This window comes from Notechis scutatus, chromosome 12 (genome assembly GCF_049901735.1).
Source record: "Notechis scutatus isolate UNSWTSFEM ecotype Mainland chromosome 12, rNotScu1.2, whole genome shotgun sequence".
NCBI classification, from domain to species: domain Eukaryota; kingdom Metazoa; phylum Chordata; class Lepidosauria; order Squamata; family Elapidae; genus Notechis; species Notechis scutatus.
In genome coordinates, this window is record NC_142020.1 from 3,855,163 (window position 1) to 3,871,967 (window position 16,805).

Below are 16,805 nucleotides of genomic sequence, written 5' to 3' on the forward strand. Positions count from 1 at the left end.
ATCAACATACGTGTGGAGACAAATGAACTGAGGAGTTCAGCAAGGAAACCGCTGTATGGTAAAAGCTGTTTCCTAGCCTGCTGGTCTTAGACTGCAGGCACCTGAACCTCTTCCCAGATAGAAGAAGAGTAATAAACAGTTTGTGGGCTGGATGGAAAGGGTCCTTAACAATGCTGTGGGCTTTACGCACACATCGTTTCCTCTGAATGTCCACAATGGCAGGAAGTGGAATCCCTATAATGTGTTGGGTGGTTTTCACCATCCTCTGTAATGCCTTTTTTCCTTTATAGTGCAATTTCCATACCAAACTGAGATACATACATACATACATTACACACACACACACACACACACACACACAGAGAGAGAGAGAGAGAGAGAGAGAGAGAGAGAGAGATGGAAACTGAAGCAATATTTGCTGTGTGAGCAAGAAAGAGACAGCCAGGAGCCTGGGCGCAGCTTAGCTCAACTGTTCTGTACTAAAGCTGCTTGGTGCTCTGAAACTAAAACTGAAACTCCTCCTCTGCTTGTGTTTTGCATTTGGAAGAGATTTCTTTTCAGGTGGGGAGGGGGAGTAGAACTCCTTAGCATCAGAGCGTGTTCATAATAATATAGTCATTTTGAAAAATCCTTTCTTAGTGAGCACCTAGAAGCCAAGACAAATATACGTGCCAAATTTCAAGTTTGCAGGCTTTACGGTTCTGGAGATTTTGTGATGATGTGTGAGTGGTATTTCTCTCTCTCTCTCTCTCTCTCTCTCTCTCTCTCTCTCTCTCTCTCTCTGTGTGTGTGTGTGTGTGTGTGTGTGTGTGTATATGTGTGTGTGTGTATGTATATGTATATGTGTGTGTATCGAGAGAGAGAGAGAGAGAGATTATATATCAACAAAGAAAATCAGTCATGGAAGGATGTGTGGTATCCCAGGCACAATCAGTGCAGACCCTGGTCAAGCATCACTTATATACCATGTCCTGAATAGCAGGAAGAAGTGAACCTCCAATAATCTTTTCCATTGTCCTCACCACTCTCTGCACCACCTTCCTGTCCAAAGTAGTAAGACCTTTCAAACCGCACAGTAATACTATGAAGACTTGAATGTCAGAGTTTCTCTAGAGCCATGGTGGCGAACCTAGGGAACGCATGCCACAGGTGGCATGCAGAGCCCTCTCTGTGGGCATGCGCGCCGTTGCCCCAGCTCATCTCCATCTCGCATGTGTGCGTGTGTGCCTCCCGCTGGCCAGCTGGCCTTCAGGTCTCTGCCGTGCATACACAGGGGGTGGGGCACAGGGGGGCGCATGCATGCATGGGGGGGCACATGAGTGTGCCCCGGGGGCTTGTATTTTGGGTATCACATGCAATGTCAACTCATAAAACATTTTGTATACACGTTTTGTAGTTGACAACAGAAAGAAGGGGGGTGTTTCAAAGAGTAGGCAACAGTGTGGAATCGAAAGTACATTCCATTCATATTTTCTTCAAAGACTGATTAGATGGCTGAAGCTTTGGGGGGGGGGGATCTAATTGGAGAGCATGATTGGTGACTCTTGGTTATGGACATTTTTTCATTGGATGATACACCCAGAGGGGTGGGGTGGGGAAAAGCAGGATCAAGGGTAACAGTGAATTACGTATCTCAGAGTTGCTACGCCCAGGTAGGACATAAAATGTTACCTTCAAATAAATCTTTTTTAGTTTTGGGAGTGTGGCTCGAGGCTCATGATTTCATTGGAGTAACTACTGGAATCCTGACAGATAGGGCCCAAATGGTTCACCATCATTGCTCTAGGTCAGGGGTCTCCAACCTTGGCAACTTTAAGCCTGGCTGACTTCAACTCCCAGAATTTCCCAGCCAGCTAGTTGGGGAATTCTGGCAGTTGAAGTCCACCAGGCTTAAAGTTGCCAAGACCTCTGCTCTAGGGAGTAATAACTTCACTGACATTACTAAGGATTTGTGAGTGGGTGACCAGCACCGAAGACAGAAATGACAAAACGAACGTTCAGAAAGGGAATTTCCATCCTCATATACGCCATCTCTTTCTCTCTCACACACACACAAATTACGTTGTAAAATGAGCTGCTGTTGTTTCAGATTCATTAAAAAAAACAAACTACAGTTGGATATATTCACTCTTTCATTCAATGGAAAAGAAAACACTTTCTGACTAATATCCTACATCAATTTGTTCTTGCTGAAACAAAACCAAGAGGCATCTCTCTTTGGTTACATGTCCCATTTCTTATGATAGCTCTCTCCAATCCGGTGCCTTCTGGTTGTGTTGACTTTAAGATCCCACGCTGGCTGAGGAGTACAAAAACCCACATCTCAAATATTTGTGTAAGGTGTCCGGCTGTGAAAGACTGAACTGTAATGACCCAATATAAATATTCCGAAGCTGTTGGACTGTGGAGAGGAACAGAGGAGGAGGGTGGGGGGACAGGAAGAGATAGTTCTCTCTAAAGAGCCATAAACTTCACTGACAAAGCATTGGAGGTCACGTCAGCTTCCCAAATAAATTTCTCCCCATTGGAGGGTCTGCTCTACACACGTATTTATATGCAAGGGCTAAATACGTTTATTTCAAAGAGAAATTCAGCATTCACAGCCTGTCTTAAAATTCAGTGGCACAAAAACTCCCCAGGATGCATTCCAGCAACTTCAAGTATTCATCCAGAAATTGCAAAAGTAACTTCTCTACGGAAAAAAAGAGTTGCAACTTGTGTTCTTCTTATTTTGTTGTCTTTTTGCCAGCCACAAATTAGTTTCATTTCCCTGAAGACTGAAGCGCCCATCCTCCCAACCTGGCAGCAAGCCTGACTAAGGTCAATGAGGCCTATTCTGAGCAACTATCAAAGGTGGGATTCTACCGGTTTGGATCGGTTCGAGTGAACCGGATGTTAAATTTGCATCTGGTTTGTGCAACCCTTATTTGAACTGACCGGCTGGCCCCACCCACCCCACCCCTTCCAGGAGTCTCCACGTGGCCCATTTTTGATGTAGATAAGTGCAGGGTCCGTGCGCAGGCTCTGGGAGGGGGGAAAACAGGCCTTTCGGAAGTCTGGAAACAGGACTGTTTCCGGATTCCAGAGGGGCTGCAGAGCTCGGGGAGGCCATTTTCCCCCTCCCAGAAGCCCGAGGGAAGCCTCTGGACCCTTAGGAAGGTGAAAAATGGCCTTCCTATGCCTACTGGTATATGGGTGTCTGACCAGCCCAGAAGAGAGAGGAACAACGGCATCTCATAGAACAAGGGTCTTCAAACTTGGCAAGTTGAAGACTTTTGGACTTCAACTCCCAGAATTCCTTAGCTAACCTGACTGGAGGAGGAATTCTGGGAGTTGAAGTCCACAAGTCTTAAAGCTGTCAACTTTGAAGACCCCTGTCATAGAACATAGAATAATAGAGTTGGAAGGTACCTCAGAGGTCATCTAGTACAACTCCCTGCTCAAGCAAGGAAAGTCTATACCAGTGGTGGCTAACCTTTTGGGGTTCCTGTGCCAAAAATTATGCGTGCACTTGCATGCTCGCACTCGCGTGCCAACACCCAGAAGGCAATGTGCGTCCCCCCATGTCCCCTACACATGCGCACACAATCCCCCGCCGCCACCCCCTTACCTGCACTGCCTCACAGCTGGTTTTCAGCCAGTTTTAAGCCTTTTTCGGCCTCCCAAAGGCTCAAGGAAGGCTTCTGCAGGCTACTACAAGCTTTGTAGGCCAAAATCTAGCCCTTTTTCATCACTTCCGGTATTTTCGGAAAAACAGGAAGTGGCAAAACGGGGCTAGATTTCAGCCTACAAAGCTTGTAGAAGCCTGCAGAAGCCTTCCTCAAGCCTTTGGGATGCCGAAAAAGGCCTCAAACCAGCCAAAAATCAGCTGTGAGGCACGCACATGCGCAGTGAGGTAAGTTTGCCTGCAGCTCACGTGCCACCACAAATGGCTCTGCGTGCCACCTGTGGCACGTGTGCCATAGGTTCGCCATCACGGGTCTATACCACTTCAGAGAAATGGCTGCCCAATCTCTTCTTGTGATGGGGAACCCACAACTTTTGAAAGCAAGCCATTCCACTGGTTTATTGTTCCTTAGTTCTAAGGTTGCTTCTCGCCTTGATTAGTTTCCATCTATTGTTTCTTGTCCTGCCTTCTGGTACCTTTGGAAAATAAGTTGACCCCGCTTTTCTTTGTGGCAGCCCCTCAAATATTAGAACACTGCTATCATGTCACCCCAGGTCCTTCTTTTCACTACAGTAGACATCTCATGATTTGGAAACTCTTTTTTCAGCTGTATATATGTGACTTCTCACGGGACCACCCGGGAACCTGGAAGAGATTCATCTGCATGTATTTTGCAAATGCTTCAACGAAGTATTTGCATCCATCTTGCCAACAGTCCTGCCTCACATCCCCCTTCCCCCAACTTGCCACACAAGAGTTCAGGACTGGATAGAGTTTCTCTTGTTTTACTTCTTTCTCCTCTATGGTGTGTAATGGCTGAGTAAAATCATGAGAACACTTGAGAGGATTCAAGGCAAAGGATTCAAACCCATTTCACACCTGACGTCCCTCCGCTTCAAAGTGAGTTGCAGTAAGACTGTTTTTTATCAGGGCAACCTGGTCTGCCAAATATGGGATGGAGCATACTGCTTCCACTTTCAGATGCTCCATCCAGTATTTCAGTAGACCAGGTTGCCCTGATTAAAAAAACAACAACACTTAATCTCTCCCCTGGTACACAGGTGGTTTTCAGCAGGTTCTGACAAGTTTCTTGAGAACCAGTAGCAGAAATTTTGAGTAGTTCGGAGAACCAGCAAATCCCACTTCTGACTGGCCCTGCCAACCCCATCTATTCTCCGCCTCCTGAGTCCCAGCCGATTGGCTGGGTCTTCTTTGGTTGCCCTGCATAGGAGAACGGAGGGGCGGAGGGAATGGGAATTTTGCAGGATCCTTCCCCTGCCACACCCACCAAGCCACGCCCACAGAACCAGTAGTAAAAAATTTTGAATCCCACCACTGCCCTGGTATAGCTGACACAGCCAGGAGAGCCCGTGGCTTAGAAATTAATACATCTACCTAACATGTAAATAGCCTGGGTTCGAATCCCAGAAGGGTATGGCTAGCTGACAAGAGCTAAATAGTTTGAAATAGATCTATACTAGTCTCCCTTTATTTCTTTGTCAATAAAACATAAATTCAACACAAAAATACAAAAGCGACTGCCTGGATTGGGGCTGAAAGGAGAAAGCAGAAGCAGTATGCTCCATCCCATAATTAGATAGACCAGGTTGCCCAGATAGACAGTCCCACCAGGAAAAAAAAAAAAAAAACCACTTAATCTCTCCCCTGGTATAGCCGACAAATTGAGGAGAGCCCGTAGCTTAGAGGTTAATACATCTACCTAATATGTAAGTAGCCCGGGTTTGAATCCTAGAAGGGTACGGCTAGCTGTAAGGTAACGGTAAAGGTTCCCCTCGCACATACATGCTAGTTGTTTCCGGCTCTAGGGGGCAGTGCTCATCTCCATTACAAAGCTGAAGAGCCAGCGTTGTCTGAAGACATCTCTGTGGTCATGTGACTGCCATGACTAAACGCCAAAGGTGCATGGAACGCTGTTACCTTTGATTGATTGATTTGATTTGATTTGATTTGATTTGATTTGATTTGTCAATCGCTTACAAGATACAGGTATAAGAATAAACATAGTTTTGAATACATGAGATGGATACTTATAAGAAAAATAAAAAGAAACAATAGGACAGGGACGGTAGGCACAATTGGTGCGCTTATGCACGCACCTCTTAGGAAGAGGGTGAGGTCAACAGTAGACACTCTAAGGTTAAAGTTTTGAGGGTTTGGGGAAGAAACCACAGAGTCAGGTAGAGTATTCCAAACGTTGACCACTCTGTTGCTGAAGTCATATTTTCTGCAGTCAAGTTTGGTGCAGTTAACCTTGAGTTTGTATCTACTGTTTGCTCTTGTATTGTTATGGTTGAAGCTGAAGTATTCATTGACAGGTAGGACACTGCAATGTATGATTTTATATACTATACTTAGATCGGACCGAAGGCTGCGTAGTTCTAGGTTTTCTAGGTCTAGAATTCCGAGTCTGGTGGCATAAGGTATTCTGCAATGAGTAGAGGAACCTTTCCCCCAAAGGGGTCCCTATTTTTCTACTTGCATTTTTTACGTGCTTTCGAACTGATAGGTTGGCAGAAGCTGGGACAAGTAACGGGAGCTCACTCTGTTACGCGGCTCTGGGGATTCCAACCGCTGAACCTTTCTGATCAACAAGCTCAATGTCTTAGCCACTGAGCCAACGCGTCCCCCTGGCTAGCTAACGAGAGCTAAATAGCTTGAAATAGATCTATACTAGTCTCCCTTTATTTCTTTGCTGGTAAATACAAATTTAACACCCCCCAAAATTGCAGGAAGATTGGTACTCTTCTATCTTCTGAATGTGGAAAATGTCCTGGGGCCCACATTTCTAAGTTAGACAAGCTTATTTCTTGGCTCAAAGAAAAGGTCACTTCCAGCCTGAATTGCCTTCAAGCATATTGCAACAGCAGAGTACAAAGCTTTGCATCCTGAAAAATCCCTTTTAACCTTTGGAAAGAACATGGCCTTTTGCAACGTCTGAATGTGCCCCAAAAGGAGATGCAGCCCCAAAGCACAAAGACTTTCAACCACCCACAACAATCGGTGCCTTCCAGGGCAAACAATTCTACCAAAAGCATTTATTGATTTGTAACTACTAGGAAGATGTAAGTTTATCCTGCAATGGGATGTTCAGATGTATTGGTATGCTAGGGTCCCACATGTACAGGGGATATTTCTCACTCTGAATTTCTCACCCACTAACCCCAGAAATGTCACTTAAGCCAACACATGACTTGTTATATAAATATTTTGGCTTTTCGTATGTTCTCGACCACATATTGTAAAAACCCTGGCTTATGGCTTAGCACATCATGCAAACATAGCTAATTGTGACTCATTAGAAATCACAAGCCAGGGTTGGAAGAGAAAAAAATTGAAAACTGGGATGACCTACCTGTATTCACACATGCAGGGCAAGTGGCTTTGTGAACTGGTGGTAAAAGAAGCAATATCAACCTATTAATACCACTTTATAAAGGCTTGTTAAGGCCGCACCTGGAATGCTGCATCCAGTTTTGGTCACCACATTACAAAAAAAGATGTTGAGACTTTGGAAAAAGTGCAGAGAAGAGTGACTAAGATGATCAAAGGCCTGGAGGTTAAAACATATGAAGAACAGCTGCAGGATTTGGGTTTGGCTAGTCTAGGAAGAGAATGACTGGTGGTGGTGGGGGGACATGGTAGCAGTCTTCCAGTATTTGAGGGTCTGCCCCAAAGAAGAGGGGGTCAATTGATTTTCCAAAGCACCAGAAAGCAGGACAAGAAACAACGGACGGAAACTAATCAAAGCGAGAAGCAATCTGGAATTATGGAAAAAACTTCCTAACAGTGAGGACAATTAACCAGTGGAACAGCTTTGCCTTCAGAAATCATGGGCACTCCATCACTGAAGGTTTTTAAGAATAAACTGCCCCGTCACTTGTCTGAAATGGTATAGGATCTCCTGCATGAGCAGGGGGCTGGACTAGAAGACCTCCAAGGTCCCTTCCAGCTCTATTCTGATTCCAACTTTCTCTATCCTGCTAGAGGCAAATACACCCCTGTAAGGCAGTCCGCAACTTACAGCAGTTATTAAAAGTTACAACGGCACTAAGAAAAAGTTTCTTTATGGCCACTTTGCACACTGAGAACCAGTGCCACATCCCCATGGTGCCGTGATCAAAATTCGGACCCTTGGCCATCGACTCCTCTTCAAGACAGTCACCACGTCTCGGGGTCAGGCGACGGACCCCCTTCTGACAAAGTGAATGGAGCCGCCAGATTCACTGAACAACAGTGTTACTAACATTAAATGACGGCAGCGATTCACTGAACAACTGTGTTGTAAAATGGGGCAAAACTCACTTAACAACTGTCTCGCTTAGCGACAGAGATGTGGGGGCTCAATTGTGCCCTGCTAACTGTACTTCCATGCAGAGAATTATTTGGGGGTGGGTAGGTGGAGCTGGAATTTCCTCCAGAGGGAGAAAAAAAATCCTGCCAATACTTTGCCTTTTAGAAACAAGGATCGTGTAGCAAACTGTTCTGACCAAGGCTTCTTCCCAAGACCGTAATTAAGCACACACTCTTGTTTTATTTCAACACTGGGAATTATGTTCATTCTCAGCAGGTAATGAGTCCCAAACAGTCTCTCGAGATAAGCACCCACCTTTATTTCCTTTGAATTGCTGCCAACAACTAAAGTGCCAAATGAATTATAAAAAAACCAACTGAAGTACAAAGTCCACACAGAGCTTCAAGGATTAATCCAAACAGAATGAACGACTTTGCTTCCTGCAAAGGTTTCTGTCAGCCTTCAAGATTTTCTTCCTTTGCTTTGTATCTTTCGGCTGTCATAAGTAACAGGGGGAGGAGGGGGGATATAGTTATGGGAAGTGAGCTGGAGGTGTTACAAAACAGAACTGTATAAGCAGGGGGGGGGGGTAGATTCTTGCTTAGGCTTCTATCCTATGCTATGCAGCCACAGCTCTTTATCAAAATATGTCAAGGTCAATGGACAGAGGCTTCATCACCACCTGGAGATGCCCACATGATGTGGTACACAACTTTTAATTGGATGAGCCAATTGAACTATTGGGGGTGGGAACGTTGCCATCATTTTGTATAGGTGAATTCTTTTGTTGCTACCACTTGATTTCCAGTAAAAGATATCTTTTCTCTAATTAATGGAGTCTAAGTATTTCTTTCTTGGATTTTGAACGGAGCACCAGCTGACAGTTTCTCTACCTTTGCCTGTCCTTTATACCTTGTGGGAGGGGCAATCACCTCCAAGCCTTACTCCCAAGTCGCCCCTTTTGTTTCAGCTGCTTTCACCTACTAGCACCTCTGCGCACGCACACACTGGGAACAGGCTCCCCTGGTTCCTCTGCCTCACTGCTGCCAGACTCCGGAGGCTCCAGAGGCAGCACCCCACTCCCAGATGGTCCTGACCCCATCTCTGCATCGGACGCAGGACCCTCATCCGAGTCCTCCCCAGACTCCCAGACTGGCCCATGTTCTTCCCCACTGTCCGATTCCGCTGCCATCTGCACAGGCTGCCGTCTGGGAACCACAACACAAACCATCTCTAGGAGGGAGCTGGAAGGCAAGGAATGCCTGAACAAAATCTCTGAGTAGTGAACTCGCTGGGTGGCCTCGTGCTTTGCTCCAAGTCAGGCGAGATATAATGCGCACATAATAACAGGGGGCGGTGGATGCTTTATGGAAATATTGCCATGGCAAGCTTGAACTGCAGTGTGCAAGCAAGCCATATGGCTGCCTTGGCACATAATGCTCCATAAACAGAACATTAAAAAAAAAAAAAAAAACACCAGAGCTGGAGTCATGCAACATGCTTGTTGGAGACCAAAAGAAATGAGAAGAATGGACAGAGATACAGTAACTCCATGATCTGTCCTCTCCAGACCCCAAAGAAAATTCTTTTATCCTTCCAGTTTGTTTGTTTCATTTATGTAGCCGCCCATCTTACATATACGGCTCTGGGCAGTTCACAAAATTAAAAGCTAAAAACAAAACACATATCATAAATAACACAAAAAAGATGGTAGCAAAACCCAGTAAAAAATAAATAAATTAAAGCAATTAAAAACTATTGACAACAAACACCGGGGCTAGGGAAAACAGGTGGCATACCCCCTATTTATTTGTTCATTTTGAATCTGCTCTGTACTAAGGGTTTTTCTAGGCGGCTTAAAAAGAATTCATTTTCAAAGAATACTAAAACAATAAAATACATCAACTGGGGGACAGGAAAAAAAACCCAGCCATTATCCAAGGCAAGCCATTTAGTCTTAAAACAAAATTGTTTCTTTACGTGTTTCAAAAAGTTTTGTCAAAAAGTGAAGTTAACGAAAGCCTCTGACTTTTCAATTTTAATGGTGTTTTTGAGGGACAGTGGCCTGGGAAAGAAAAAGAGCAGGATTTTTATTGAATTGCACCAAACCAAAATGACAGTTCTTCTAACTAACCCATTCATTTGTTAGAGATAGTTTTAGCTCATGATCATTTTTCTAAACCTGGCACTCAATCTAATGTCTGACTGAATGCCAGGTTTAGGAAAAGGGTGAGCTTCTAAAAACTTATATCAATAAAAATATAGATATATATAAAGCAAATATAAACAACCCCCCCCCCCCAAGCTGGTATCCTTTGCCTGCAAAGTACAAATCAGGGAATGGTAAACATGTTTTCTTTTCCTCTAGATAGATCTGCTCCAATGTGCTGCTTAAAATCTTAACTCAGGAGCAATGGAGGTTCGCAGCCAACCTTGGGAGTCAAGCTAATAGAAAATTCCAGAGGGGCAGCTGCTCTGAGATTGCTGCAGCAAAACAAAGAAAGTCTTGTGGCACCTGAAAAAAAAAAATTGCAGCCTGTCATCAGTTTTGGGGGGCATCGAGTTCTAGTCCATGCAAACTTTTGCCACAATAAATACGCTGGACTTTAAAGTATCCTTTTTCTCTAAGTAAAACTGACAACTGGCCAATGATTCTTTTTTTTTTTTCTTTTTCCCCCAGAAGCAACAAGAAAAGAGTTGTTCGGGGAAAAAACACGAATCGATGGAACTCAAAGGATCATAAAATCGTTCGTCTCTAAGGCGCCACAAACCGATTCGTGCGCCTGCTTTGATTCCCGCGAGGAAGAACATAGTTTGTCGCATCTTTTTCCTACAACATTTTACACCTTTGTGACCTTGGTCACCTTTTGAGGGGGTTCAGGCTCTTCTTCCCCTTAAAAGGAAACTAGGGTTTATTTACTTGATGGGCAACCAGCTGGGAAGAGATGGGAACACGGCTCTCTGTATGCAGAGTACCAAACTGACCCTACCTTGTGACATCTATCTACATCTCACCAGCCAGAACTAAAAGGTGAGATACTGAAACATTCCAGGAATTTGGCACTATGGTGATGCTTTTTATAAGGCTAAAAACAAGGAGAAAAGAAAGAAAGAAACTTTTCCTTAAGTCTCCTCTTCTTGTTTTATAATGCGCTGTGTTTCCAGCTTTGGAAAATCAAGGGCCATTCAAGCATTTTACACACCAAGGGGACAAGGTTTGAAATAGCCACCTTTCTAACAGGTATGCCCTCAGCAGCCTCCAAGGCTCAGATCAGGGTGGGAAGTGTGTGGGTGAACTTGTAAGTAAATCCCTTTGAACTTCCAGGAATGTCCCTGATTTGACCCTTAATTTCCTTCCAGCTGTCCTTCATTACCCCGGCTGCACTTTTGATTCCCTCCATGTGTTCCTTAAATTCAGGGTTTATTCCTCAAAGAGAAGGGGGGGCACTGTCCCAGATGCTCTAGAAGGCCCCCCACAGGAGCCCTGAAAAAATCAGAACACATCCTGGCTTGGATGTTGTAAAGCCTTCCATAAGAGCCGAGTTTTGCATACACACATCAGGGGTCTCCAACCTTGGCCACTTTAAGCCTGGTGGACTTCAACTCCCAGAATTCCCCAGCCGGCTTTGCAGAATTGAAGTCTGCCAGGCTTAAAGTGCCCAAGGTTGGAGACCCCTGGACTACATAACCCTCGTTCCACTCTGATCCCCCCCTCCTGAACCTCGGTGTCCACTGAAATCCAAGGGAGCTCCTAATTTTTTCAGCCTGCCAATACGCAGCTCCCCGCTTTCCTCAAACCGACACCCAATGGGACAGGAATTGGCTGCAGATAGAAAACCAATTCAAGCCGAATCGGTTTTCAATTTTATTCAGATGGAATAAATAAATAAATCCGAACATCCCCAGGCGGATCGTCTGAACAATTCGAACCGAACGCCGCATCGGGGCGGCTGCCCCGCCACTTCTGCCGCTTACACGGGAGCCCAGGGATTAAAATCCCCCAGGGCCACTCCTCCGGACGCATGGGCTTCCCAACAGATGGGGAGGGAGCTCCCATCGTCCACAGCCGCCGCCCCCCCTCCACGGCTTGCTTGCCGGCAAGGACAAAATAATTGGTCCAAGGCACCCGATCGGTTAAGTTAGTCTAGTCTAGGGAAGAGAAGGACCAGAGGAGACAGGAGAGCAGTCTTCCAATATTTGAGGGGCTGCCATAGAGAGGAGGAAGGGGTCCAGCTATTTTCCAAAGCACCTAAAGGCCAATAGAAAGACAAGGAATAATGGATGGAAAGTGAACAAGGAGAGATTCAACCTGGAAATAAGGAGGAATTTTCTCACAGAACAATCAACCCATGGAACAAAGTTCAGAGTTGTGGGAGCTTCATCGCTGGAGGCTTTCAAGAAGAGATTGGACTGCCATCTATCAGAAATGGCGTAGGCTGTCCTCTTGGGCAAAGGGGGAGGGGTTGGACTAGATGAACTACAAGGTCCCTTCCAGCTTTGTTACTCTGATATTATTCCGAATTATCCAGATATTATTCTGAATATTATATTATTCAGAAGTTGTGGGAGCTTCATCCCGCGAAACTTTTAAGAAGAGACTCGACTGCCATCTGTCAGAAATAGGGTCTCCTGCTTGGGCGGGGGTTGGACTAAATGACCTACAAGGTCCCTTCCAACTCTGTTAATCTGTAAAGTTCCGATCCTTAACGCTTGCAAACATCGGAGGGAGAAAGTCCCGGGAACAGCGGTGAAAGCACGAGCGCCCAACCTGGATCGACCGCAAGCTCCCTCGGGGCTCTCGCACCCAAATGCAACCGGCAAGTCCCTCGGTATCAGGCGCTACCAATCCCAGGAAGCAGCGGAGTCCCACCGACCGAGGTTGAGCCGCTCCTTCCCGGGGACGCAGCCGCTCGCCCTTCGCGATCCGGGCCCGTCTTAACTGCAATATGGGGCCCCGGGCAAAGCCGCGTCCTGAGGCCCCAACGACAACTACTCCCAGGAATAAACATGCAAATCGTCGATGAAATTAAACATAGAGCATTAACAGTATTAATTTTAAAAACTAATTAGTATCCATTTTTAAAAAACGCAGTAAAACGTACTAAATATGTTCCTGTATTTAGATGACACAAGGTGCATGGAAGGGGGAACATCCAGAGAGTAGGATGGGGCCCTAATGCTCGTGGGGCCCACGGGGAAAGTGTCCATCCGGCCCCGGCGTTAAGACAGCCCTGCGCCCGATCCTAACCGAAGGGCTTCCCCCGGTCCGCCGCCCCTTCCCGCTCGGGAATCCGCGCTCGGGAATCCACTCACCGCCAGAGCTTGCCCAGCGTCTTGCTGAGCTCGGCGTTGTGCAGATGCGGGTACTGGTCGGCCAGCTTCCTGCGCGCCGCTTGCGCCCAAACCATGAAGGCGTTCATGGGCCGCTTGACGTGCGGCTTGGCTTTCAGCGCCCCGTTGCCGCGCACCGGCATGGGCACCAGGCTCCAGTCGTAGCCCTTCAGCACCTGCGAGACGGCGTCCCGGATGCAGGCGGGGAAGCGCTCGTCCACGTCGCCCGGCTCGCCCTTGGAGGAGGAGGAGGAAGAGCGCGGCGCCGAAGCCGGCGAGGGCCCCTCCGAGCCGGCTGGGGAGGAAGGCGCGTCCGAGTCCGAGTCCACGTGCGACAGGGAGCTGGCGGTGCCGGCCGGACTGCCCGGCGCCTCCATGGCTTTGCCGTGCTCCTCGCTCATGTTGAGCATTGGCGGCGCGGGCAGGGCGAGCGGGGGGCGCCGCCGGGCAGCAGCAGCAGCACCAGCAGCGCGGCCGGAGACCCCGACTCAGCTACCGGGGGGCAGGGGGCGCCTTCTCTTCTCCCGAGCGCCCAGGCGTACCTAACCCGCCGCCGCCGCAGCAGCCGGAGCGACCAACCTGCCCGAACGCGCCGCTCGATCCAAACGCTTCGACTCGGCGAAGCCCGCGACTTTCTTCCCCGGCGGGGGTGGGGGCGGGTGGGTGGGGAGCACGCTCCGCCTCCTCCCTCTTTCTATTGGCCAGCTGAGAACGGGCTACTCTGCATAAAAGGCGGGGCTTCGGCTCTTCCCCGGGTTCTTAAAGCGACCCGGGAATGAAAAATGAATTCATATTGTATTATATTAATTATATTATATTACATTACATTACATTATATTATATTTATTATGTTATGTTATGTTATGTTATGTTATGTTATGTTATGTTATGTTATGTTATTTATTATATTATATATTATATTATGTTTAGTATAATATATTATATTATATTACATTACATTACATTATATTTAGTATAGTAATGTAATGTAATACAATGTAACGAAACGTAACGTGACACAACAAAATAAAATAAAATAATAAAATAAATAAAAATTAAATTAAATTAAATTAAAATAATGAAATGAAATGAAATGATAAAATAAAATAAAAACCGAGGGTGGAAAAGCAGGCAGGTGGTTTGTTTGCAGTTTTGGCTGGGCAGTAAATTGGCGGGGGAAAAAACCTGCGAGTGTAAAATTTGGGAGCGCAGTATAAAGTCGTACTTATTTGGGGAGTAAATTTACTAGACGCACCTCATCCCAACGTTGTGCTGTCCAGACGTGCTGGATCAACAGGTACTTCCCTGGAGCATGGGCTCTGCAGTTCAATAGATCCGACGAATCTCAGTTGAAGGGGTTTGCTAGATCGGACGGGGCTCCTGAAGTCTACCTCAGGCGGCGTGGGATCCACGCGGTGGCCAATCAAATTCTTCCCAGGCTCGCTTCGGACATCTGGAATTGGCTTGGCCTGAATGTGGAGATTGCGCAATGGGACAGAACGGTGTGCCTGACTAATTCAGGGAAATCAGCAGGGAAACCCCAACCCTCCTTACACTCTGAGGGTCCAGTGGGACTTTCTGAGTCTCTTCAGGGCCGGACCACCACCCTCTCCCTTCCCTTACCAAGCAGGAACTCGTGTCTGCAAATAGCCATTGCTTTACTCTGCCACTGTGAAATTAGAGAAAGGCGACCAACTCGGTCCACAGCCATTTGGATCCAGGGAAAGGCCGGGATGTGATCACGGCGGCTGAGCAACGAAGGATAAATAACATTTCTCTGACCGAGGCTCTGTGTTCCCACGACACGCCGCCTCCCGCTTCCCGATTGTCCTTGGTGGCTCGCACAACCCGCTGAATCACAAACTCGCCACTTTAGCCGAAGCTGTGGTGGGAATAAACCAGGCGGATCTCCTTACTCGATCAGAGTTGGGCGGTGGGCTCAACCCCAACAAGGGATTCAGAACCACAAGCACCTTCTGCTACGTTCCCACCACCCACTTACCCCCCCATTAACCAAGTTAACAGTTTGCTTGGATTAGCAGGATACCCTCCCCCCTCTTGACTAAACGCTCTCGAGCCATCTGACAACCATCTGTCAGAAATGGTATAGGGTCTCCTGCTTGAGCAGGGGGTTGGACTAGATGACCCTACAATGTCCCTTCCAACTCTGTTATTCTATTCTATTCTATTCTATTCTATTCTATTCTATTCTATTCTATTCATACTCTACTCTACTCCTATTCTACTCTACTCTACTCCTATCCTATCCTATCCTATCCTATCCTATCCTATCCTATCCTATCCTATATTCTATTCTATTCTATTCTATTCTATTCTATTCTATTCTATTCTATTCTATTCTATTCTATTCTATTCTACTCCTATTCTATTCTATTCTACTTTACTCTACTCTAATTCTAATTCTAATTCTATTTCTATTCTATTCTATTCTACTCTACTCTCCTATTCTATTCTACTCCTACTCTACTCTACTCCTATTCTACTCTACTTTACTCTACTCTACTCTATTCTATTCTACTCTACTCCTATTCTATTCTATTCTATTCTATTCTATTCTATTCTATTCTATTCTACTCTAATTCTAATTCTATTCTAAAGTAATCAGCTATTGGGATGTTGTGGAAGCACCTCTTCGGTTTCTTTGTAAGTGGAGGAAGAGCTTTCAGCGGCCGAGGAGGCTGATTTTCAGGGTGGGGGCAGAGGAGAGAAGGCTCGTTCAGCTTAAGGTAGGCTGCGCTCCAGGTTTACTCTGGAACAAGCTGCGTGCGCCCCACGGCCGGCTGCACCAGCCCCGCTCCTGGCAGCGAAGCCCCAAGCAGGCAGCTCTGCTTTCCGCCGCGGATTCGGGTTCCGAGCACGATTGTGTCGTTCTTGGAAGCCGGAGGGGGAAAATCTTGGTGTGAATACTCTTTTCGCCTCGCCCCCCTCGGTCGCTGAACGGAGGCTCGTTATGCAGGAACTGGACAGCCGAGTTTTTTCTCCCCCACCCCCGCTTTCCCGGAGGAAGATGCATTTCCCGGTGTTCCGTGATTTTCTGACACGCACCCCCTCCCAAAGGCCGTGTAGGGTAGGGACTTGCGGTCTGTAAGCGAAGGGCGTGCGCCTCTTTGGGTAGGAGAAATGGAGCGGTCCCGGAGGTGGGGCAGTCTACCTCTAAGAAAGGAGAGGTTAAGGGCTTCGGGAGAGTCTTACACCTTAGGATAGCTTCTTAAACCCCGCTATTAAACCACAAGAACGCGTTGCGCTCGACTCAAGCCCTTTGGGTTTAGTCTACAAACCTCGGGGAAGCAAATCGCACCTAAGCGCCGAGCCAGGCCGGTTGAAGGGGGTGTCCAGACTGGGGCGGGGTGGGTGGGTGGAGGAAGGTGGGGAGGGAGTGGTGTATTAACCCTTAAGCAGACTAAGCCCGTGTGTGTAGGGCACCAGGCTCAAAGGGGAGCTTGGCTTCGTTTGTACAGTATATATAAAGGAGGG

The 16,805-nt window shown here is 46.8% G+C and overlaps 1 protein-coding gene across 1 annotated transcript in view; it reads right to left on the bottom strand.

The window, feature by feature from the left end:
- Positions 1–13,937, bottom strand: part of SOX8 (SRY-box transcription factor 8) — a 34,681-nt gene extending 20,744 nt beyond the window's left edge. The window contains exon 1 of the mRNA XM_026685814.2: positions 13,293–13,937. Coding sequence (XP_026541599.1) covers positions 13,293–13,720 — 428 coding nt within the window. The 5' untranslated portion in view covers positions 13,721–13,937. The remainder of the gene's footprint in view (positions 1–13,292) is intronic.
- Between the last annotated feature and the right edge of the window lie 2,868 nt (positions 13,938–16,805).